The sequence below is a fragment of the Pinus tabuliformis genome, chromosome 7, assembly GCF_031772625.1.
Source record: "Pinus tabuliformis cultivar Carrire ecotype Pingquan chromosome 7, CPIR1, whole genome shotgun sequence".
In the NCBI taxonomy this organism is placed as follows: domain Eukaryota; kingdom Viridiplantae; phylum Streptophyta; class Pinopsida; order Pinales; family Pinaceae; genus Pinus; species Pinus tabuliformis.
Genome location: NC_142293.1, coordinates 481554942 through 481580416, shown reverse-complemented (window position 1 = coordinate 481580416; position 25475 = coordinate 481554942). Strand labels below are relative to the sequence as shown.

Genomic DNA, 25475 nt, shown 5'->3' with positions numbered 1-25475 from the left:
ATTCTATGAACCATAGTCACCATAGTTAACCATGTCAACCATAGTCATTGTGGTCAATCATAGTCAACTAAGGTCACCATGGTTTACTACATTGTTACTATGGTTGAGCATAGTCAAGTATGGTAGCACGTAGATAACAATGGTTAACATTGCCAACCATCATCAACCATTATTGACTCTAGTCCTTATGATTGACCATAGTCAAACACAGTCAACCATAGTCTACTTTAGTTAGCCCTGGTCACCAATAGTCGACAATGGTCAACCATCACCAGCCATGGTCATCTCAGGTCAACTATAATTGAGCTTGGAAAATCATGGTCAACCATGGTTAAAATGGTCAAACATGCTCAATGAAGGTCACATGGTTGTCAACCATGACCATCCATTGTCTACATGGACAACTATAATCTATGATGGAAAACTATGGTCAAATTGGTCAAACCATGGTTAACACATTTGACCATAGTAAACCATGGAAAATCATGGTCAATGATGTTTTTTCTAAACAAGAAGAGGGTGATCATTCAGAAGATGTAGACACCAAGAAAATAAAGTTCAGCTTGATAGGCATTTCGAAGCTGCTGGTGCATGGAGGAAATGAGCAATCATGTGGGCCTTTCCTACTCATGATAGCAAACAACGTCTACCTAGAAGCCTTTCAACATTTGTAGGAGTCTGTCTTGGAGGGCTGCTACACATTTAACAAAGCTCATGGTATGGATCCCTGGGAATACCTGGGCAACAATCCCGAATTCAACAAGATTTTCAACGAAGCCATGGCCACTAACACTAGATCCATCATGGCTTCCGTGGTGAAGACGTATGAAGATGGGTTTAAGAGTATGGCAACATTGGTAGGCATTGGAGGAGGTATGGGCTCTGCCTTGTCCATCATTGTGAAGGAACATTCACACATTCATGGGATTAATCTCGATCTACCTTATGTCATTGCCACTGCACCTCCCATAACTGGTAATTATATTTGTAATGCTGGTCACCATTAATACAATAAATTTGTTGATACATATAACATGATAGCAAGTTGATGATTATTTATGACTGGGAATGAGGGAGTGTTGCAGGAGTGGAGCATATGGAGGGAAATATGTTCGAGCACATACCTTCTGCCGATACAGTCATGATGAAGGTCATGATTTCATCTATGGTCTTCTATCTGCATAAGAAATTTACTTGTGCCATTATTATTATTTCTACATGTTGAGGAGGTCCAATACTTTTCTATTGTCATTTACTACAGTGGATTTGTTGAGGGCTAATAATATTCTATTTTCATTTACTATAGTGGATCCTCCATGACTAGGCAGACGAGGAGTGTGTGAAATTGCTAAGAAGAAGCTACAACGCAATGCCAACGAAGGGAAAGGTGTTAATTGTGGAAGTAGTTGTTGAGGGAGACAAAGAAGGTGAAACCATGTCGAGGCGATTAGGATTGTTATATGATATATCAATGATGGTTTATACCATTGGTGGGTAGGAGAGAATAGAGGAAGAATTCAAAGGGTTGTTCCAATCATCAGTCTCCCTGGTATGTTGTATGTCAGTCCTCAAGTTTGTTTTGGCTTTCAACTGACAGATTGCTTGCCATGAATGTCGCCATTTCTCCAGGTATTGCAAGTTTCTACCTATCTCTCAACAGTTCAGGTTCGATGGCCTCCAAGAGAGCAAGGTCAAAGTACATAGTCAAAAGTGCAACTAGAGATGCAGTTGAGAAAGTGTCTATGAGTTTTCGAATTTACAAAGACACCAAGTTGCTCATAGAAAAAGAAATCAAGTTGAAATGGTAGGATTTCAATGATACATTCTCAGGCACATTTAGGGAAGATCTGAAAGACCGTTGATTATATGTGAATATTCACATGTCTACCATGTACTGGATTGCATGCAGGTATCCCACATTTCCATGCACAGACATGATACATTGGATCGTCTCGCACACTGATCCCGAGATGATGGTGTTAAGCAGTGTCAGTAGGACAAATCTTGCTACATTCAGGGCACAGGACTATCAACAGATGTACCACTTGTCACAACCAGTGATCATAAAGGAGACACCCTTCAGCAGACCCAGCAGCAGTGCAAACTCTAGGGATATCTTGAAGAGCTGGGTGAAGGAGCCAGCCAAGTTCAAGATGACACCTAACCAAGTTTACAAGACAAATATAATATGGAAGGCATATCAATACTTGGTCATGTTTGCATGCCACTTATACGGCTAAGAGAGAACAAAGACCTTCCCGCAGAGTTGGGTGATCGCGTTGGACAAACTGACCATTGAAGGCAGACCATGCAACTCGTCTGACATGTTGGCTCACAGGCTGAAGGAACAAGTAACAGAAGCTCGATAGTTGCCCAAAGGTCAGCAAGCAGAAATATACATGTCCACATACATTCTGGATGCAATATGTGCCCGTCAGTAGTTCTCAGGCTTGAGTTGGGCATGGACATCAGCGGAAACCTATGTACACACTTACTGCATATTATTTTCCGAATGCAGCTTCCGTGGAGTCATCACACAGTTGTCAGACCATTTTTTCACCCTGGTGTGCAAGATGATATTTGAGAAGGATCCACCTTGCATGTTGCAGGAAGCAATGGAGGCATTGATTGACATAGCAAATTGGTATGCCTAACTTCTTGGCACCTTCGTATGGATGTACAGTGAAAAGAAGCCTCCGCATGTTTTACCGAAGTTTCAATGGACAAGATCGTCATGCAAGAAGTGTTGTACCACATCTTGACATGACTCTCAGCTAGACTACATCGGAAGAAGAAGGCACCCTAGCCTACTCTTCTGTTGCGAATTGGCTTATATGAGATACAAAATCTTAAGCATGTTGAAGCTGAGACCGATGAGTTCAAAAGATTTACTTTCGGCACCAGGAGTTTCAATTTGTATAACTCGCATTGCTTGGTGAAAGAACATTGTTCGAGTGTGGTTTCTGTGGATCCACATAGTGTGTCATTGGCTTGAGGAAGGCCCGCGGAGATATTGTCACAACTTTTCCAGGCTCAATGAACCGGTCCGCATAGCTGTGGAATGGTTAGAAAAGCAGAGAGAAGCAACATCTTAGAGAGCAACATCATCCATAGCAGCAGAGGGTAATGTACCTGCACATGACAAAGGCAAGAGAAAGGTTGTTGACAATGCAGAGGTAGAACAAAGCTACAAGTTCAAAGTAGATCCACTTGTTTTGAAAGCAGCTTTGGAGATAGAGGCGAAGAGGCGACAACGTGATAGGAGGAACGCACAAAGGCAGAAAAAGAAACAGAGGATGGAGGAAACAGTGAAGGAGTTGCAAGAGTTAAAGCAACAACTCCGGGAAGAACAATAGTTGCACAGACAAGAGAAGGAAGTGTAGTAGGGACAAACATAATAGGAGGCGCAACATGCACAGATTGATGAAATTGCACCCATACAGATTGTAGACTCATCTGAGTAGCTGTCACAAAGCAGAAAGGGTGAACAGTTGCAGGAGTGGGACTTCGCTCAAGATATTGAACAGATATTTGAGTAGATGGATATGGAGATGGAGCAGCCAGAGTCAGAACATGAAATTGAACTCTTGCCTTACAACTAAGAGGTCAACCCATTGACTTCACCAGGAGATACTGAGATCCTTGAATACAATCCGGAAGTAGAGATGCATAGCATATCATTTGACGAGTCACAACATAGAGTTGTGCAATCATGTAGAGTGACTACTCTGTATGTCCACGCATCTCCTATGCAAATTGAAGAATGAGTGATCGCATCTAATGTGCGCAAGCATCCAACAGAATTAGCCGATGCTACCAGAGCATATGCCAAAGCCACCAGCTCGAGTGTTCACTTCTTGATAGTAGAGAATGTGCAAATGGCTAAGGAGTTATAGATGGCCAAGCATGGAGAAAAACAAGTTACAACATCTTCTAGAGAAGGGTTGAAGGGAGAAATATTGAATGAGGTATCGTCTCTGGAGATAGTCATGCAAATGTTGTATTCTATATTTGTCACCATGCATAAGTCAGTTGTCAATCTCAATGGCTGGCAGCAACATTATGGTAGGAAAGCACACATCTTGTCAGATTTGTACACTATCATGGACCACATGAAAACATGGACAATGAGACACAAGGGATCCTCGTTACACTTTCCCAAGATGATGAAGCCCAAGGTGGTAGAGTTTAAGGCACACATCTGGAGTCAGATCCGTAACTATGAGGAATTCCCGCAACTCCTCCAGTTTGCAGGCATCACATGCAAGATGTTCAAAAGAATGGATGTTGTTATGCACGTAGATGCGATCCCATCCATTGGGACACTCACCAAGGCAAAGACTAAGAATCAAGTCCGACTGGAGCTGGACATGTACTTTGAAGAGTTGATGTGCATAGCCACCAACACAAAATTGGCGATCAACACAGACACTATGCATTAGTATGTCGCTGGTATTCCCACACTCAAGACGATTATGCTCATGTTATCAGACAAGTTGGACAGAGGAGCCAAATCAGTGTACCCAGATGCAACAGAGGCAAGAATTCATTTCCAGAAAGATGTCACCACAGAGCACACGGACGCCATCACGGACTACCAATCATGGCATCAGTTCGCCACCGTCAACCATCGCAACGATGTTGAAGAGTTGGTCTTCCCACAGTCATATGAGGCTTAGTGATGTCTTGTATGGATTGATCAAGCCCATTTTTTCTCACATGGGTACATGTGCAGATTGTATGTAACATCTTATAAAGTTAAAGTCCAAGTGTCGATAATTGAATGAAATAGTCATATTGAAGAGTCATGAGGGTAGATGAATAGTCACAAATGGGAATGTCAAGGGTCGCCCCACCCTTTTCTATTTATAGAACCTCATAACTCATTGTAAAGGCTTTTGGGGAGCCAAGCTTCCTATAGGATTTTCTTGCAAAAAGCTTGGAGTGTATTGTAACAAGCCTTGACTTCTCCACAGTGCAGAGCTAGTACATCTCTTTGGAGAAGTAGGTGGCAGTGACTGGAAATTTTGTTATCAGGACTAGTGGTTGGTCATGGTTGTATTGTATGATTGGAACTTTCACTTTTAATATACAAAGCCACCACGTTTCATGCATATGTTGTTGTTGTATCTCAACTATCTTGGTTACTTTAATGATATATGTATATGTTTTCTTACGCATGTATGTATGAATTTTTTTTATATATGTATGTATGATCTTACTAAGATGTGTTTTTGGTTTAACCATCACTTTAGATTGTTAGCTAACCTGCGTTCCAGTTTTTAATGCATCTCTGCTCGTATGTTCCCTTCTTAGCCACGTGCTTTCACAGGTTTCCGAGTGACGCAGTCACCCCACTTTCTGTGTGTTAGAACCTTTCATGCACCTTCCTTAACTTACTACACCGGTCACACCCTTGCTACGAACAAGGAAATCCGACTTACCTCTGCGCACAACCACAGTCAAGGTGATATCGTATGACCCACTGCTAGGACTCCTACACCAAACGGTCTGAGGTCCAGTTGGGACTTCTTACCAGGGAGATCCCCTGACATGTTCACAGGTCCAGCACCATCAACATGAAGCCAAGGTGAAAAGTCCTTTACTTGAACTATGAGGGTTTATTTATAACAAATGAGGTGACTCTCCACCTCCCATGTGACTCTTTACCTCCCTTATGACTCTTGAGCTCCCATGTGACTTTTGAGCTTCTATATGACCTTTGAGCTCCTACATGAGTCTAGGAGTTCCTAGTGACTTTCCAAATTCCATGTGTGGCCCTTGGGCTTCCACGCATTTTAAATTTTATTATTTTTGGAAATACAAAATTAGATTCCACAAACTGTGGCAAAATACATGGACAACAAAAGACTTTTATGATGGTACTTTGAGAAGCCATAATTTGGCGAATCTGACATAAGACTTCATTGTAATGTATCAATGCCAAGTTCTCCTCTTAGTTGTTATGTATTCTTGTCCTTCATGATATATCTTGTTTATATGTCTTCATCTTCATCCTCCAAAAGCAGTTGGTTATAACATTAGGGTCTTCAATGTCATCCCAATCTTCATCCATCTATCGTAGTTTACAGTTCGTTTATTTCCACGTTTGATGATACCTTTTTATTTCACTTCCACAAGTTTCTTCTTGCAACTTCTCGTTGATTTCCTCCTTAAGCATCATCTTTGCATGTTAGGATGATAACACCTACAAATAGAGTTCACTCTTGGAAAGACAATATCAGTCCCAAAATCACCTAATCTACCTTTTTTTCTCATGCAAGATGTTGATTGTGATGCGAAAATGGAACAAGGGTTGAGAGGGAGGCATTCCTCGGGGCATTTCATGGGTTTAGGAGGCAAGGAGTGAGGGACTAAGCACTAAGGGTGTGCATTGTATAGTATCAAGGAAGGAAGAGGCAAGCTTATGCACATTGTGTAGGTCTTGGAGGCAGAGAAGGCATGCTTTCTCACTGAGAATACACAATGCACAATGCTTGAGGAGATGAGTCTAGGGATTGCGATGATAAGAACTAGAAGGGATGAAGGGTGGCCCTACTTCTCAATTAAAGTGTGTAGTGCGCAATGAAGGCAATGTTAGTCTAGGCATTATGCAGTGGGAAACTTTATGAGACAAGGGAGGCAAGTTTGGGCATTGTAATTGCGCAATACATAGTGGCTGAGGAAGAGGATCAAGGGATTGCATAATTGAGTACTGCAAGGTTTCAAAAATGGTGCTACTATCCACTAAGAATGCGTAGTGTGCAATTCAGGGTAGGATTAGTCAAAACTCATGCAATGGGAAAGTGTAGGAAGTAAGGTTGATTGACTGTGCTTTGAGGTTTCTTAATGCATAGTCAAGGACGATGTCCGCTAGATGGGCGTAATGTGTAGGTCCAGGAGGTAAGGATTTCATCACTTAGGCTTAGGAATGCACATTACACTCATCACTTAGCTAGAAGTTGAATGTGCTCATGGGTTGTGCAAGAGGTGAGGACAAAGAAGAACTCTAAAATTGACTAAGTGTGATATCAATGGGACAAGAGAGTAAGAGCCTATAACAATCCTTGAACATGATCTCAGACACATATACACCCATGCACATAGTGACAAGATATACTGTACCCAAAACCAACATACATACAACAAAACGATAGTAAAACGACACTTATCTCCAAGTGCTGCAATTAAGATATATCATTACAACACAAGTGATGACTACAACCAAAAGATATGTTATGCCATGAGAATGTGTCCAATGCATGTTCTAATAACAAATAGGATCAACTAACGCAAGATCGTGCACTTGAGTCGCCTCTTAAAGGTGCGGCAATGCCACCTTTAACAAAAGACAACAATTCAGGCTTCTTTAGAAAGGAACTTGAACACTTAGAAAAAGTTAGAAAACATGCATGAAACAATTTCAATGACTCAAAATGACATTTTTCACACTATCAATTAAAGACTCCAAAATTTGAATGTAGAAAAAATTTAGAGAGCATTATAACAGCGATAACAATATCCTCATAAACTTGCTTGCCATTTAACAAAAATTACAATCCAAAAATATTTACATAATCAAAAAAATATAAAAAACTATTTAGAAACATTAAAACCACATTAGGTGTTATTTTTAAATATTTTATTTAATATAAACTATAATAATGTATTATGATTCATAACAAATGTGTGAAAAATTACCATCCAAACACCATTCCTTAGATATTATTTTGAAAACATTTATTGAATATAAAATATAATAATTTATCGAAAAATTACCATCCAAACACCATTCCTTAGATATTATTTTGAAAACATTTATTGAATATAAAATATAATAATTTATCATGATTCATAGAAAATGTGGGAAAAGAAAACATTTATTTAATATAAAATATAATCATTGATCATGATGCATAGAAATTGTGCGAGAAAGGAAATATTTATACTTATAAAAATATTATTTTACATATAAAATGTAATAGTTTCCTCACGACAATTGAGAAAAATATGTGGACACGATAGTAACGTGAAATCAAATTGGATGTGGGCGACTGTCAACACATTATTTTATTTATTGAATATAAAATATAATAATTTATCATGATTCATAGAAAATGTGAGAAAAGAAAACATTTATTTAATATAAAATATAATCATTGATCATGATGCATAGAAATTGTGTGAGAAAGGAAATATTTATACTTGTAAAAATATTATTTTACATATAAAATGTAATAGTTTCCTCATGATAATTGAGAAAAATATGTGGACACGATAGTAACGTGAAATCAAACTGGATGTGGGCGACTGTCAACACATTATTTTATTTTATTTAATGATATTTGTCAAATAAAAGTTATGAAGATGACGACAAATCCTTCGAATCTTATCCCTCCCACCACCACTGTTGACTGGTAACTGTTAATAGGATTGGCGTAAGACAGCTGCTTCATCTATAAATGGATCACCAGCTTCTGAAGAAACACGCAGCTTCATCCCATTCCATACGCAGCTTCTTGGTCTATGCTCACCCTCGCAACTCCTATGGACTCCATTGATCATGTTTTGGCTCGTCACATCGACTCATCACGGGAATCCGCAGCAACGCAGGAGCTCCAGCTGTATGAGATGATACTCTCAGCTGTCAAGCCATTGGCTTTGAAAGCAGCCGTGTTGCTCAACATTCCTGACATCATCGCCACACGAGGCAACGGAGGTCCGCTTTCTGCCGAGCAGATTGCCTTACATATTGCTGCTGCTAATTCCTCATCAACTGGAAATTCCCACGTGGATGTGGGATACCTCTACAGAATTCTGAGGTTCCTTGCTTCCTATGGCGTTTTCGCTGAACAAGAAGAGGCCGATCAGCCAGACGATGCAGACACCAAGAAAATAAAGTTCGGTTTGACGGGCATTTCGAAGCTGCTGGTGCATGGAGGAAATGGGCAATCACGTGGGCCTTTCCTGCTCCTCATAGCAAACAACGTCTTCGTGGAAGCCTTTCAACATTTGCACGAATCTGTCTTGGAGGGCTGCTACACATTTAACAAAGCTCATGGTATGGATCCCTGGGAATACCTGGGCAACAATCCCGAATTCAATAAGATTTTCAACGAGGCCATGGCCACGAACACTAGATCCGTCATGGCTTCCGTAGCGAAGATGTATGAAGATGGGTTTAAGAGTATGGCGACGCTGGTAGACGTTGGAGGAGGTATGGGCTCTGCCTTGTCTATAATTGTGAAGGAACATTCACACATTCGTGGGATTAATCTCGATCTGCCTCATGTCATTGCCACTGCACCTCCCATAACTGGTAATTAGATTTGTGATGTTGGTCACCATTAATAAATGTGTTGATATATATAACATGATAGCAAGTTGATGATGATTTATGACTGGGAACGAGGGAGTGTTGCAGGGGTGGAGCATATGGAGGGAAATATGTTCGAGCACATACCTTCTGCCGATGCAGTCTTGATGAAGGTGACGATTTCATCTCTGGTCTTCTGTTTGCATAAGAAATTTACTGCAGTGGATTTGTTGAGGGCTAATAATATTCTATTGTCATTTACTGCAGTGGATTTGTTGAGGGCTAATAATATTCTATTGTCATTTACTGCAGTGGATTATCCATGACTGGGGGGACGAGGAGTGTGTGAAGTTGCTGAGAAGAAGCTATGACGCAACGCCAGCGAAGGGAAAGGTGTTAATTGTGGAAGCCATTGTTGGTGGAGACAAAGAAGGTGAAAGCATGTCGAGGCGATTGGGATTGTTATATGATATATCGATGATGGTTTATACAACTGGTGGGAAGGAGAGAACAGAGGAAGAATTCAAAGGACTGTTCGAGCGGGCAGGGTTCAAGAGGTACACCATCATCAAGTTACCTTTCCTGCAGTCGCTCATAGTGCTGTCCAAAGACTAATAAGCGGTTGCGCTTCTTACAATAACGTTGGTTTTGCTGGGGTTGTTATCATGCAGTATATGACCTATGTTTTATGTGGTACGTCAATAGTTTTAATTTAGAGTGCGATTACTGCTGCAATTAATGTTGGTTTTCCCTTGCAGTATAAGATCACAATAGTTTGAATTTTTAACGAGCAAAAGGATTTATAGTGGGAGTAATCGGGATGGCTTCCACGATACTCTTAACTCAGAGATTTATAAGATTTGTTAAGGGTAGACATGGTTGAAATTATTGATGTCAAGTTTAACTCAAATTTAAATATTAAATTAAATAATTTAAATATTATTTTTACTCTCTATAAATGTTTACGTACTCTGGAAAAGCCGTGGTCGCTTTCCCAGAGATTCATACCAAAGGAAACGGCAACGCTACAATTATGATTCGATCCCACTATCTCTGAGTGGTTGAATAACAAGATTTAACGCGTGTTGCTTGTGTTGTTAAATAACACAAGTAACACAATCCTAGTCTGATTAAGAAATCTTAAAGGATATGTCTACTTGGGATCTTGACCCTGGGCAAGAAGCAATATATGAACTCTGTGGCCTTGCACTGGAAAATGAAAAATTTGTTGGTACTTGTCATAAAAGACAAGAAAGTGGAATGGTATAATGTCTTTTCCACTTTGGAAGATATAATAAAAAGAATTCTTAGAAATCAATTCTTTTGCTTGCTGATGTGGAGGGGCATATTGCACATGAATCTAATAGTGAGGATCTGCCAAATCCACCAAGTTCAAGGGCAAGGGTTCCTACAACAGTTGTGTCCTCTCATAATGATTAAATTTTCTATATGTTTGTTTTGTATTATTGTGCCTACTATGTTTTGGCTCAACCCTGTCAAGAGGGCTTACACTTTTAGGTCAGTCCTAATAGCACCTTATTTTTTCATTATTTAATTGAAGTGTCACATTAAGTAATAAACATGATATGTTCACATACTAAAGAATTTTTTGAATCTAGATCATTTGTTATGCATAATCAAATCCATAACAAACAAAAAGGAAAAACAAAAGATATTAAGTTCTTTTTTATTTATATAACTAATTAAAGGATAATGGTGTTTATGTGGTATTATGTTTCAAAGCATTGAAATGTTTAGTAGTTCAAAGCCTTGGAGAATTATCTTCGAATGTTTATAGGGAAAATGATTAGGCGAAAATATTGTTAAATGGCTATTTTCCATTAGGATGTGGCAACCCAATGTTTGGATACAACAACTAGCACCAAGCATTTCTGTATGTAGGAGACACTTTTTCTAATTTTTCTACAATATGGTCTATAAACATTATATGACCAAATATCTTCCAGAGTTTATCCACTACTCATAACAATATCTAAATATGTAACATTGTCTTTCAATTCCCTCATAATCCAGTAGTCTTCAAAGAGATTATATTTATACATTTCTAATTTTCTATCATATACTCTCATCAAATATCCATTAATGTTTAACTAGTTCATACCCTCTTTTGATTGGTAATACAAGGGTGACTAGAATCCATATATAAATGAAAAACAAAAATATAGACTGTATTAAATGACTTGTCTATTGCTTACACGTGGGTAATCTAAAAAAATACACTTCCATCTTTTAAATAAAATAACCAGTCACCTTCACTTTGGCGAACCCTTTCCTGTACTTCAGGGTATGCTAGTTCTAGCATGTCTATGATGATACTTATTCCTTTTGTTTTTTCTCCTCTCTAACATCTCATCAATTTATTTTTCTCTCTATTTATAATATTTATTAAAGAATTTTATCATATATTTTTTTCGTGAATACTTTTACACTAAAATGTAAAAGTGGTATAAACAATTTTGTTGCTAGTTTCACTTGTTATAGATATTTTAAAGAAAATAAATATTTTTACATTTACACATTAATAATATGCATCATATGTAATAGGAAGAATGTAAGGTAATAATGGATATGTTATCTTGAGAATGGATAGGGTGGAAAAATGTTTGCATATATATTTTCACTCTCCTTGATGAAACATACTTTTTTTTTTGTTTGAAAGTAAAAGAAAATTTACATTACATATAATTTATATTTGGTTAATAAAATAAAGGCTTTGAGTTTACCTATGTAAGGTAATAATGGATATGTTATCTTGAGAATGGATAGGGTGGAAAAATGTTTGCATATATATTTTGAGTCTCCTTGAGGAAAAATACTTTTTTTTATTTGAAAGTAAAAGAAAATTTACATTACATATAATTTATATTTGGTTAATAAAATAAAGGCTTTGAGTTTACCTTTTGTTTTGCTATATCGGTTCTCCAATTAATAGTTATTAATATATGTGATTTCATATATATATATATATATATATATATATATATATATATATATATATATATATATATATATATATGATCTAGATTGGATCATTATATTATTTTTCATCTATTTCAATATGTTCAAATTGGAAAAAAATTAGAGGAATCAACATTTAGTGTTATGTTAAGAACATGCCTCATTTTGGAGAATTGGAGATTGAAACCTTCTAAATCCATTTGGAAGTATCAAAAACCACATTTTTGTGGAAAAAGCTTTCCTTTTTACCATTTAATCCAAATATGTTGATCTACATGTAGAGGCATGTTGACCACCCAATAGACTCCCCTATCATATTTCAAATGAAATGGGTCCCTCCTTTGATTTTCATGCTTATTTTCGGTTTTGGTACCTTCCTTTGAACTGAAATGACAATTACGATTTTGAAAAAAAAAAGATTTTATTCTCAATTTTGACATGGTTTCTTTTATTGGCATGTGTTGCGATATTGATCTTTATAGATCTAGAAGGTATACCTCAAACCCTGTTGACAGTTCTTGATGGTTGATTCTTCATTTTTTTAAAGTTATATATATCTCATATTTGTTGAGCAACCTCCTAATGCTACAGGTATATTTAATCAAACCTACACGTGACATTATGTTTTCAATGTGTTTTTGTATATTTCTTTTCCTTGAATATAGGTTAAAATTGTGCTCAAATCCATGGTGTTTATGTATTATATAACTCATACATTATGAATGTTTTGGCTGTTTTTGGGCCTTATTATGACATATAACATGAATGCTTTTATTCATAATGGTTCATACACCTTGATGAGTAAAATGTTGTGACTCCATCACCTTATAACATTGGTTGACATTATTAAATTTCGTGATCTATATTCTAGGGGTATTATGGCTTCAACACATTGAAATTTAACACTACATCCTGTGGTTTTGTATGTAATCAAACTGCAATAAGGAAAAATATTGATATATTGTGTGATTATTTAATTCCTGAAAACAATGGGTACATCTAATGGGATTTGGTATGAAACAATTGTGTGTTTTTTGATGACCTAGCTTAACTTATGCAAACTAGAAAATCTAACTCTCGACAACTATTTTCACCATTCGTTGTTGTCATGTCTCAAGCTTTGTGGTTAAATTATTGTTCTAACTACTATCATTGCTACTACATACATTTGATACTTCCTTCTAGTTATTTAATTTGTAGCCTCTACATACATTTGATACTTCCTTCTAGTTATTTAATTTGTAGCCTAGGGTTTTCATTCTGCATTCCTTTCATTCCCATTTCGAGTCTTTGCCATGAATACCTCATTGTAATGGTTCGCGTTTGAAACTCTTTTTGGCTCGTTTTATCTCCTTTCCAAACGAAATCACTGCTAGGTTTTTTTAAATATTCTATAATTCCATTTGTGATTCGAACGAAGTTCATTGGGGGTGAAATTATTAAATCATATGAGGTGTATGTAACTATGTTTCAGGAGGTTAGCTAGTGGGATTTCATTCAATGCTTCCATGGTTTTAATGATGAAGTGGTGAAGTCTTTTGCCTACACTTTTAATGTTAGAAAAGTTAGGGTTGGTGATGTAGAGATATGGGTCAATATTGACATGATATTGACATGACTGCAGAGGAATCTTGTCTCTCCACAGAAGGTAAGAACTAGTCAAAAAATTGTCCAGTGAGTAATGTGTCATGGAAAAAGTTTATGGCTTCCAAAAATTGCACGTATAATTTTAAAGGTATGCCAGTCAGTTTTCTTAAACCCAAATGGAAATATTTGTTGTATTTTTTTTAATGCTTTATAACTTGTGAAGGTAGATTTGTATATATGTACCAAATACGCTTTCTTATGGCATTTTTAGGTTTTAAGCTTAATCCCCCATTTTATTTACATAAGAGTCTCACCAACATGGCTAATGCATACCAAGTTGAATGCAAGAATCCCGACTGGTCTCTTTTTCACCATGGTTTGATTTGAATTTTGGTAAAACACTATTTGTCCAACACTTGTGATACTCAAGACATGTTTATTCTTTAGAATGGATTTGATAAACCCTGTGTTGTTGAACAACCAAAAGTCACCCATAGGGTTTCACCCAATCTTCAACTAGCCAGTCTAGCTTCATCTGACTCTCACAATATTGATGAATTTTTCCCTGACAAATAGTGCCACTGTAATGCCTTAGAATTTTCTAAAGGTACTAGGGTTAAAACTCATGAAATGGTGCCTTTGTTGAGTGTGGAGCCTCATTATCTTCTTTATTTAGAGGTATCACCACATTGGACCCCAATTCGTAATGTGGCAGCAACGCTGCCAGGGGGATCCAGGGGGTGGGACAATGATTATTTGGATTCCTCCCTGCAGGGGGATTGGGGGAAGCACCCCCGAAGCTAAAAATAGATGTAACATTGCCTTGTAAAATGTTGTAATTTCATAGTCAATCTGGACCGTTCATTAGGTGGAGATCTGACAGTAGAAGTTATGTTTAATTTAGGGTTTTTTGCCTTGGATGGCAACCCCTCGCTATACATGAGGGAATTGTATTGCGTCTATGTAGATATGTATTCTGAGTGAGAAAGACAAAGGATATTATGTGAGAGTGAAGAGGGAATTACAACGGATCTGTTGTAGGTTGTATCTCTTCATTTTGCTAGATAGTATAAAAGGAAGGACTAGCAATTTCTCCACGGATGTAGCCCAAATTGCTTGAACCACGTATATCCATGTCTCTCCTATTTTATGTGTTTTCTGTGTTTATATTTCTACAATAATTTATGTGTTCCAGTGCTCTGTAATATATAATTTACTAACAACTGATATCAGAGCTGAAGGTCTATTTGGTTGATAAACTCGTAGGAGAGAAGGGTTCTTGGTTCTAGTGGGAGCAATGGCGGAAGATGGTAGGTTTAGGGTCGAAACATTTAACGGCAAAAACTACCAGTTATGGAAGATGCAGATGGAATATTATCTGTATCAGAAAGATTTGTACCTATCATTTAGTGGAAAGAGAAAGAAGCCGACGAGTATGACAGACACAAAATGGGATATTCTTGACAGAAAGGCACTTGGAACAATACAGTTGTGCCTAGTGGCATCAGTAGCCTTTAATATTTCAAAGGAAATGACAACAAAGGGTTTAATGTCGGCATTGGCCAAATTGTATGAAAAACTGTCGGCGTCAAATAAGGTATTTCTTATGAAGTGTTTATTTAATATGAAGATGTCAGAAGGTGGATCATTGCTGATAATTTAAATGAATTTAATACAGTTACGAGTCAGTTAAGTTCTGTAGGGCTAACTTTTGATGATGAAGTTAGGGATCTATTATTTCTGTGCTCATTGCAAGAAAGTTGGAATAGTTTAGTTATGGCCATTAGTAACTCTATTTCTGGATCTAGTACTTTCAAGTTTGATGATGTTGTTGGTGCAATCCTTAGCGAGGAAATGTAACAGAAAAGCTCTGGTGAGACATCAGGTAATGCTTCGACTGTAGAGACTAGGGAAAGAAAAATGGAAAGAGGAAAAAGCCTAGGATTTCAGAGTAAGTCAAGGAAAGGCAAATCCAAGTCTAGATTGAGGATAGTGTGCTGGAAATGCGGGAAGAATGGATAGCTGAAGAAAGACTGCAAGTCTTGGAAGGGAAAAGAAGGAGACGTGTAACAAGAAAACAATCACGAAGCGAATGTGACAGGTGATGTGTTGCAAGATGCTTTGACTCTTTCATTAGAAAATATTATTGATGCTTGGGTGGTAGATTAAGGGGCCTTATTCCATGCCACACCTGATAGGAAACATTTTCATGATTATGTTCAAGGCACTTTTAGACAGGTTCAATTGGGTGATGATAAACCCTGTAAAACCATTGGAATGTGTACAATTTTCATAAAACAGTAGAATGGAAATCAATGGCTATCGAAGGAGGTAAGGCATGTTCCAGATTTGAAGAAAAATCTAATTTCAACAGGGCAGTTGGGAGGTGAAGGTTGTGTGACTACTTTTACAGATAAAACCCAGAAGGTCACTAAAGGAGCCCTGGTAATAGCAAAAGGAGAAAAGGTTGGTACATTGTATTTATGCAATGGTATTTCTATTTATGTTAATGCTTTAACCTCTACAAGAGAAGATATGACATTGTGGCATCATAGGCTCGGGCACATGAATGAGAAGGGGATGCAGATTCTTCACTTAAGAAATTTGTTGCCAGGTTTGAAGCATGTTGATTTAAAATTCTGTGAGAATTGTATTTATGGAAAACAAAAGAGAGTCAGATTCCTCAGAGTTGGGAAATAAAAGAAGAGTGAAAAATTAGAGTTTGTGCATACAGATGTATGGGGACCTGCTCAAGTATAATCTCTTGGTGGCTCTCTCTATTATGTTACTTTTATTGATGATGCAACTAGAAAAACCTAGATTTATTGTATTCGAAATAAATATGATGTATTTAATACTTTCAAGAAATGGAAAGATTTGGTTGAAAATGAGACAGGAAAAAGGTTGATGTGTCTCAGATCAGACAATGGAGGTGAATATTACAGCAAAGAGTTTGATAGGTACTGTTCAGAGAATGGAATTCGTAGAGAGAAGACAGTTCCAAGAACACCACAAGAAAATGGTGTGTTAGAAAGGATGAACAAAAGAATCATGGAGTGTGCAAGGTGCATGAGATTGCATACAAGATTCCCTTTACAATTTTGGGTAGATGTTGTAGATACTGATGTTTATCTAATAAACATAGGGCCTTCAAGTTCCTTGGATGGTGGTATTCCAGAGGAAGCATGGACAGGTAAAAAGCTAAACTACTCATTTTTAAATACTTTTGGTTGTGAAGCTTTTGTCCACATTAATAAATAAAATAGAACAAAGCTTGAGGCAAAATGAAAGAGATGTACCTTTATTGGATATGGTGTTAATGATTTTGGTTATTGCTTTTATGATTATGAAAAACAAAAAATCGTTAGAAGCATAGATGTCATATTCAATGAAAAGGTTTTGTATAAGGATAAAAAGAAAATAGTGAATACACAATGCTTGATGAGATCACAGAAAAAGTGAAGGTGCCTGAAAATCATAATGATCAACAGCCATAACAACAACAACAACCACAATAACAACAAGCACCTCAAACACTTGAAAGTGGTGTTAGAAGATCTACCAGGATAAGTAGACCCCCTGAACAATACTCTCCTTCATTATATTATGTATTGTATATGATTCTGGTCAACCAGAATGTTATGAAGAAGTAGTATAAGTAGAAACCAGGAATAAGTGGGAGCAAGCCATGAAAGAAGAGATGGAATCCTTAGCACATAACCAGACTTGGGACTTAGTCAGGTTACCTACAGGTAAAACAACATTGCAGAATAAATGGGTTCACAGGTTGAAGGAAGAATACGAAGGTAGAAAAAGGCATAAAGCTAGATTTGTGGTGAAGAGGTTTGCACAAAAAAAGGGTATAGACTTTGATGAGATATTTTCTCTTGTTGTTAAAATGACTTCAATAAGAACTATTTTAAGTCTAGTAGCAGATGAAGCTTTACATCTTGAGTAGTTAGATGTAAAGACAACCTTTCTCCATGGGGATTTGGAGGAAGAGATATATATGCTGCAAACACAAGGATAAGAGGTAAAAGGGAAGGAGAAACTAGTCTGCAGGTTGAAGAAGAACTTGTATGGCTTAAAACAGGATCTAAGGCAGTGGTATCTAAAATTTGATAGGTGTATGTCTGAAAAAGGTTATACTAGATGTCACTCTGATCACTGTGCTTATCTCAAAATGAAAAATGATGGTAGCTATATTATATTGTTATTGTATGTAGATGACACATTGCTTGTTGTAGGTTCTAACGTGCAAGAAATGAATGTGCTCAAAATAAAATTAGCGAACTCATTTGCAATGAAGTATTTGGGTGCTCCAAAACAAATCCTTGGTATGAGAATAACTAGAGACAGGAAGAATTGAAAATTAATATTGTCTGAGAGTGAGTACATAGAAAAGATGTTGAAAAGATTTCATATGCAAAATCTAAAACCAGTTAGCATACCTTTGGCTAGCCATTTCAAACTAAGTAAGAAGCTGTGTCCCATGACTCAGGAAGAAATGGATTATATGTCTAAAGTTCTGTATGCATCAATAGTTGGAAGCTTAATGTATGCAATGGTCTGCAAAAGGCCTCATATTGCACATGCAGTGGGAGTTGTAAGCACGTACATGAATAATCTAGGAAAAGAACATTGGATGGTGGTGAAGTGGATTCTCAGGTATTTGAGGGGTACCACAAATCAAGCATTATGCTTTGGTGGTTCAAGCATTGCTCTATAGGGATATGTTGATGTAGATATGGCAGGTGATAGAGATAACAAGAGGAGTAGAACAAGGTATGTGTTTATTGTAGGTGGAACAACTGTCACTTGGGTTTCAAAACTGCAAAGTGTTGTTGCACTCTCAATAATGGAAGTAGAGTATGTTGCTGCCACAGAGGCTAGTAAAGAAATGATTTGGTTACAAAGGTTTCTTGATGAATTGGGTAAGAAGCATGAGTTGGGAAGGTTATATAGTGACAACCATAGTGCCATACATCTTGCAAAGAACTTTGCATTTCATTCCAAGGCTAAACATATACAACTCAAGTACCATTTCATATGATTAGTGTTCGAAGATCAACAGTTGATGTTAGAAAAGATACACACTAGCCAAAATCCTATAGATATGTTAACAAAAGTTGTAACCAGGGAAAAACTGAGATTTTTCTCAGTTTCAATTGGTCTTCAAGTATGATGAAGAAGATGAGAAACAACCAGGTCCAAAGTGTAGTCATTGTCCAGCAAATGAAGTAGCAATGGAGTTTTTATAATTAGTCTCCAAGTGGGAGATTGTTAAGTGTGGAGCCTAATTATCTTATTTATTTAGAGGTATCACCACATTGGACCATAGCTCGTAATGTGGTAGCAAAGCCACCAGGGGGGTCCATTGGGGGCAACAACGATTATTTGGAGGTCCCCCTTGGCAGGGAATCAGCGACAACGCCCACGAAGCTAAAAATAGATGTAAAATTGCCTTGTAAAATGTTGTAATTTTGTAGTCAATTTGGACCGTTCATTAGGCAGATATCTAACAGTAGAAGTTATGTTTAATTTAGGGATTTTTGTCCTAAAAGGCAACCCCTTTCTATATATGAGGGAATTATATTGCATCTATGTAGATCTGTATGCTGAGTGAGAAAGAGAGAGGAGATTATGTGAGAGTGAAGAGGGAATTACAATGGATCTAGTGTAGGTTGTATCTCTTCATTTTGTTGGATAGTATAAAATGAAGGACTGGTTGTTTCTCCGTGGATGTAGCCCAAATTGGGTGAACCACGTATATATGTGTCTCTCTTGTTTTATATGTTTTCTGTGTTTATATTTCTGCAATATTTTATGTGTTCCATTGTTGTGTATTATATAATTTACTAACACCCTTCTCGTATTACATGAGCTATGGCATGGAAATATGAGTTTCACCATGTTGAATTAGAACTTAAATTTAGGGAACAGGTTATACTAAATTTATTGGACCATAACATTCATTATGAACTTGCACACAAAAATGAAATTAGTCATTTAAACTGTAACCTTAGTCTTGGGTGAAGAGTAAATAATGAGAAATAAAGATATCCAGTGTAAGGTGCAATAGCAGAAAAATATCCTTGTCAAGGAATTTTATGTTGATCTCAAGTCTCTTTTCAAGCCTCTACCAAAGAAAAACAAACCTCAGTCAGGTGACAACTTCAGAATCATTGATAATGGTAATTAATAATCCAGGTGGATGTTGGTGGCCACTTGCCTATTCCACTTGGACCCCCACCACTGTCTCTTTCAGTTTTTCAGTTTCCTTAATTATAGCACAATTTACCAATTTTGGAAGTTTTTCAGTCCTAAACTTCAGAAGCCATTTTGAGGCCCTAAACAACATTTTTTGGGAAAACCAGGGCCAACATGGGTCATCGTTCGATGATGGCCACTCTAAATTTATATTCCTCGGATAGATATTTCTAATGAGGTATTGTGCACGTCGAACAAAGATTGTTTGCCAAAGTTATGACCCTAGGAAGTTGATGTACCAATTTACCCAAATAGGGCCCATAGTTTTGGCACTTGATCTCCTAGAGTTAGGTGTTTGGATGTTTAGGGTTTTTCATTTTTTCTCAATAATAAATAGGCCTTTGAGCCTCATTGTAACACAATTCAGAGGCATGTAGCCCCACACCTCTTCTCAGAGATAAGCTACCATCACTTGAGCTAGTTTATTTCCATTATGTATGTAAGCATATTTCAGTTCTTTGATAATAATGAAATGAAGTTTTATTTCTGCTGCATCTTTGTGTTCATTTTTATATATGTACTTTGTTGTGTTCCTACATAAGTCTGGATCAATGGTACTAGAGTAGTTTGCTCGTTCTCTGTTTTTCTTTGCATGTCCCCAATGAGGTCAGGGTATAAGGAGTTAGGGCTCGAACTGGTTGAACCTTTGCAAGACTAGCCTCGTAAACCCCAATGACCGCCCATGGTGGAAGAAAAGAAAGATGAGGGAGAAAGATATCCATTCAAAATATTGCTCGAATAAGCCCTCGAGCGATAGAGGAATGTGATGATGGACAACTTTGCCCAGATCCTTCGGCAGATGCCCACAGGCGAGGCATCTTCATCCGATAGCCACTCTGGCGGCACCACTCCTTTCAAGGTACAAGTCAAATTTATATTCCCATATTTGAAGGCCAGATAGATGTAGACGCTATAGATAGATGGTTAAATCTATTGGAAGGGTATTTTTTGGTTCTTGATTTTTCCAATAGGGAAAATATTACTTTTTCACTCCTCAAAGCTTCCCCCCATGTCAACGACTGCTGGGAAACATATTGTGAGCAGAAGCATGAGGGGGAACCCTCGTTGTTTTCAATGCAACCACTTGGAACTCTTTCTGAGACACCATCAAGAAGCAGTATTATCCCGTTGGGAGTTATGAAGATAAGTACATAAAGTGGACCACACTACGACAAGGAAGGGACCTAGATGTGCCAGAGTTCATGAATATTTTTCACACCATTCACACAAAGTTGGGTATCAAGGATTCTAAGCGACATCTGTTACTAAAGTAATATGGGTGTCTACACAAATACATACAGGATGAAATGGAGTTCCTGGACATCTCCTCACTCAACACCGCCTACAGATATGTTGTCAAGATTGAGCAGAAATTGAAACAGAATAAGTGAGACTTTGGATCTGTGAATCTGAAGCAGGGGAAAGGTGCCCCCAAACCACAAAAAAAAGGACAAAGCCAAGGTGGGGAAACCTAAGATAAACCGTTGAAGCCACACGTGAAGAACAACACCACGAAGTCAATAAGGACACATGAAAGTGGTGTGAGTTCCATAAGAGCCCCACTCACAACACAAGAGAGTGTCAGACCAAGCAGTCGCTAGTGGCCGAGCTAAAGGCTTCAAAATTAGATGCATGTTCGGACTCTGAGTCAGGACCCGATAAGAAACGCCACTATTGTCACCACCAAGATTCATAAGAATGAACCCAAAGATCCAAAGGAGGGGGAGCATCTCTGCCACTGCAATTAATTGTCGACAGTGGGAGCCAAAAGAGCCTTATTTCAGTAGAGATCATGAAGCGGCTAGGCCTACCGACTACAACACATCTGCAGCCATACACCATCGGTTGGCTTCACCAACGATGAGATCTCTGCATCATCCAACATTGTTGCCTTCCCCATATAATCAAATCCTTCATGGGTGAGGTATTGAGGGATGTTGCTTGTCTTGAAGTTTGTGATGTATTATTAGGACAACCATACTTGTGGAAGCGACATGCTGTATATGAGTCTAGACCTTGCTCTGTTATTATTTGTTTCGATAATAAGCTATAGAGGATACCAAAGGTAGCCCCACCTACCACCATCTCTTTGATATTTGCTAAGCAATGTAGTAAGGTCATCTCCCAAACTGGGAAATTTGTTTTCTTTCTGATTCACTCTCAAATAAGGGGGAAGATCGTGGCCACATTCGTGGCCCCCGGGAAGGGTTCCTCCACACAGAAGAAGTAGGTGGATAAGGTCATGGAAGAATACAATGACATCTTCTTTTCACCCACAGTGGTATCCTTACACTGTCAGGTCAATAATTTTATTGATTTGAAACTCGGAACACCTCTACCCAATGGGTCGATATATCATCACTCAATTTGTGAAAATGAAGATATCAAGCAGCAAATCAAGGATTTTTTGTAAAAAGGGAACATTCGACTGAGTTCCTCGCCTTGTGGGAGCCTGATTGTACTTGTGAATAAGAAGGATGGGAGTTGGAGGCTCTGCAATGATTATCGGGCACTAAACAAAATCACTGTCAGGAACAGGTATCCAATCCCACTGATTGATGACCTTCTGGAGCAAATCATGGGGGCCAAGTATTTTAGCAAGATCGATCTGAAGTCTGCATATCACCAGGTTTTCATAGATCCCACAAATGTATGGAAGACCGCCTTCAAATCCAAAGAAGGCATTTTTTAATGGTTGGTAATTCCCTTCAGGTTGAAAAATGCCGCTACTACTTTTATGAGGCTAATGGATGACATCTTGCGACCCTTCCATTTGTGGTTGTTCATCGGGACGACATCCTCATCTTCAACAAGAGTTGGGAAGAACACTTGCAAAACATTTGATAGGTCCTTCAAACCCTTCGACAGCACAAAATGTGTTCCAACTTTGAGAAATGCACCTTTGGCATGAGCCAGGTCCAATATCTGGTTACATCATAGATGAGTGCTGCGTGCATGTGGATCTGACTAAGATCCAAGTCATTCGGGATTGGCCAACCTCGACCACTCTTACAGAGCTTTGCAGCTTTCTGGGCCTTGCAATTTTTTATCGGAGGTTCGTGTTGGGATTCTCCCATATCATATGGCCTTTGAGTCAGATTACTAAGGGCAGGGTGAAAGAAATTTTTTTCTAGTTCGAGTCCCAACAGAAGTCGTTGGTTGAGTTGAAGCACCGCCTCAGCTCTACACTTGTACTCACACTACCAGACCTGCAACAGCCATTTGAGATCGAGATAGACACCTCAGACTATGTTATTGGTGTAGTACTCACCCATCACGACCATCTAGTGGCCTATCATAGTGAGACACTTTCTGATATAATTCGTAAGTACCCCACTTATGATAAAGAGATGTATTCCATCATGCAGACTTGCTAACAATGGAAGCATTACATTATGGGGAAGGAGACGATCATCCACATCAATCACCAACCTTTTTAGTTTATACAGACATAAAGGAAGTTGCAGAATGGTCGCCATCAGAAGTGGTCTACATATCTGCAACAATTCCACTTGTACATTAGATAAAAAAAGCGAAGCATCAATCATGTTGCAGACTGCCTCAACCAACCCGTAGTTGCAGCACTAACTACTGTTCTCAACTCTTGTGGTCACATGACATCTGGATGGCCGCAACTATACAAAAATGATCCAGATTTTTTCTCCACATAACATATGCTAGTAGATGGAAAGCAAGTTCCTAATTTCCACCTCTAGGAGTCATTATTATGCTACCTGGGCCACCTTTGAGTTCCTTCAAGCAAGCACGCCAAGTTTATTTGGGAGGTGTACTATAGTCATAGCGCAGACACTTTGGTGTGGAGAAAACTATGGTTGTACTACAAAAGTACTTTTATTGGCCCAAACTCCAACTAGATGTTGGGAAATATATCATATCTTGCACTACCTACACCATCGCCAAGCCAACCATCAAGAAGCAAGGCCTGTACACTCCTCTGCCTACTCTCAACCAACTGTGGAAATCCATATCCATGGACTATATGTCTAGCCTCCCTTCTAACAAGCATGGTAATAACTATGTATTTGTGGTCGTGGACAAATTTTCTAAGATGGCTATATTGGCAGCCTGCAAGAAGAGTATCACAACAGAGGACACTGACAAACTCTTCTTTGAATGAGTATGGGTACATTTTGGGATCCCACAAACCATTATATTATATTGGAATAGAAGGTTCCTGAGCACATTTTGGTCAAGCCTCTGGACATTATTGGACACCAAGCTTACCAAGTCAACTGCCTTCCATCTCCAGATTGATGGCTAGATGGAGGTCGTCAATAGGATGGTAGTACACATACTCTGCATGTACAACTCCAAGCATCCTCGAATCTAGGGTGAGAGTATTCCATAGGTGCAACACGGTTATAACATATCTCTCCATAGCTCGATTGGTCGCAGTCCCTTTCAAGTGGGTCTAGGATTTCAACCATTATGTCTGATTGATGTTCTCATGCCTCATGCGACTACACAAACAAAATCCACACATGTATTGCTTGAGGCTAATAAAGAGACCATATTTATTTAACGCATCCAACATATCCTATATTAGGTTCACGACATCTTGGAGAATTTAAATTCAAAGTACAAGAAGTGACATGATCAACAGTGGGTACCACCCAAGTTTCAGGTGGGCGACAAAGTTTGGTTGCATTTGCAGAAAGAACGCGTTACCGGAGCCCATCGGAAGCTCAGACCACTCCAATATGGTCCTTACACCATTACCAAGGCTGTGGGAGACAATACTTTTGAGCTCAACATTCCCCCATTCCTTGGCCTAAACCTAGTGTTCAATGTGGACCACCTTCGACCATACTTCCCACCATCACTAGACACATCAGACATTGCAGAACATCTCACACCCACAGAGTTAAATCCAGACTACATGGAACATGCCACAACTGATCGGATTATGGAAACACAGGTCAAGAACACTCACCAGTAGAAGCTCCAACTATATCGGGTTGTCAAAGATGGCTAACACCTGCACCAAGGCAAGTGGCTCACCAGGGACCAAGTTCGACATAATTTTCCCCATCTCATGGAGGCACTCAACGCAATGGGGACCATTTATTCCTAAGGGGGGAGGATGGATGTAGGTGGATGTTGGTGGCTATGTGCCTATTCCACTTTGACCCCCAGTTTTTCAGTTTCCTTAATTGTAGCACAATTTATTATTTTTGGCAGTTTTTTTGGTCCTCAACTTCGAGAGCACTTTTGATGACTTAAATGATGCCTTTTGGGAAAACCGGGGCCATCGTGGTTATTTTATAAAAGTTCGCCACTTGAAAGTTGTAGTCCTCGCATA

The 25475-nt window shown here is 38.3% G+C and overlaps 1 protein-coding gene and 1 pseudogene across 1 annotated transcript; both read left to right on the top strand.

Moving 5' to 3' along the window:
* The first annotated feature begins 719 nt into the window (after positions 1 to 719).
* On the top strand, positions 720 to 1498 carry LOC149248095 (xanthohumol 4-O-methyltransferase pseudogene; annotated as a pseudogene).
* Positions 1499 to 8480: 6982 nt separating this feature from the next.
* On the top strand, positions 8481 to 10211 carry LOC149248094 (caffeic acid 3-O-methyltransferase 3-like). The gene is made up of 3 exons (XM_089458338.1): positions 8481 to 9319; positions 9425 to 9489; positions 9629 to 10211. The coding sequence occupies exons 1-3, from the start codon at positions 8527 to 8529 to the stop codon at positions 9929 to 9931; spliced, it is 1161 nt and encodes a 386-aa protein (XP_089314464.1). The 5' UTR covers positions 8481 to 8526; the 3' UTR covers positions 9932 to 10211.
* Positions 10212 to 25475: the final 15264 nt, after the last annotated feature.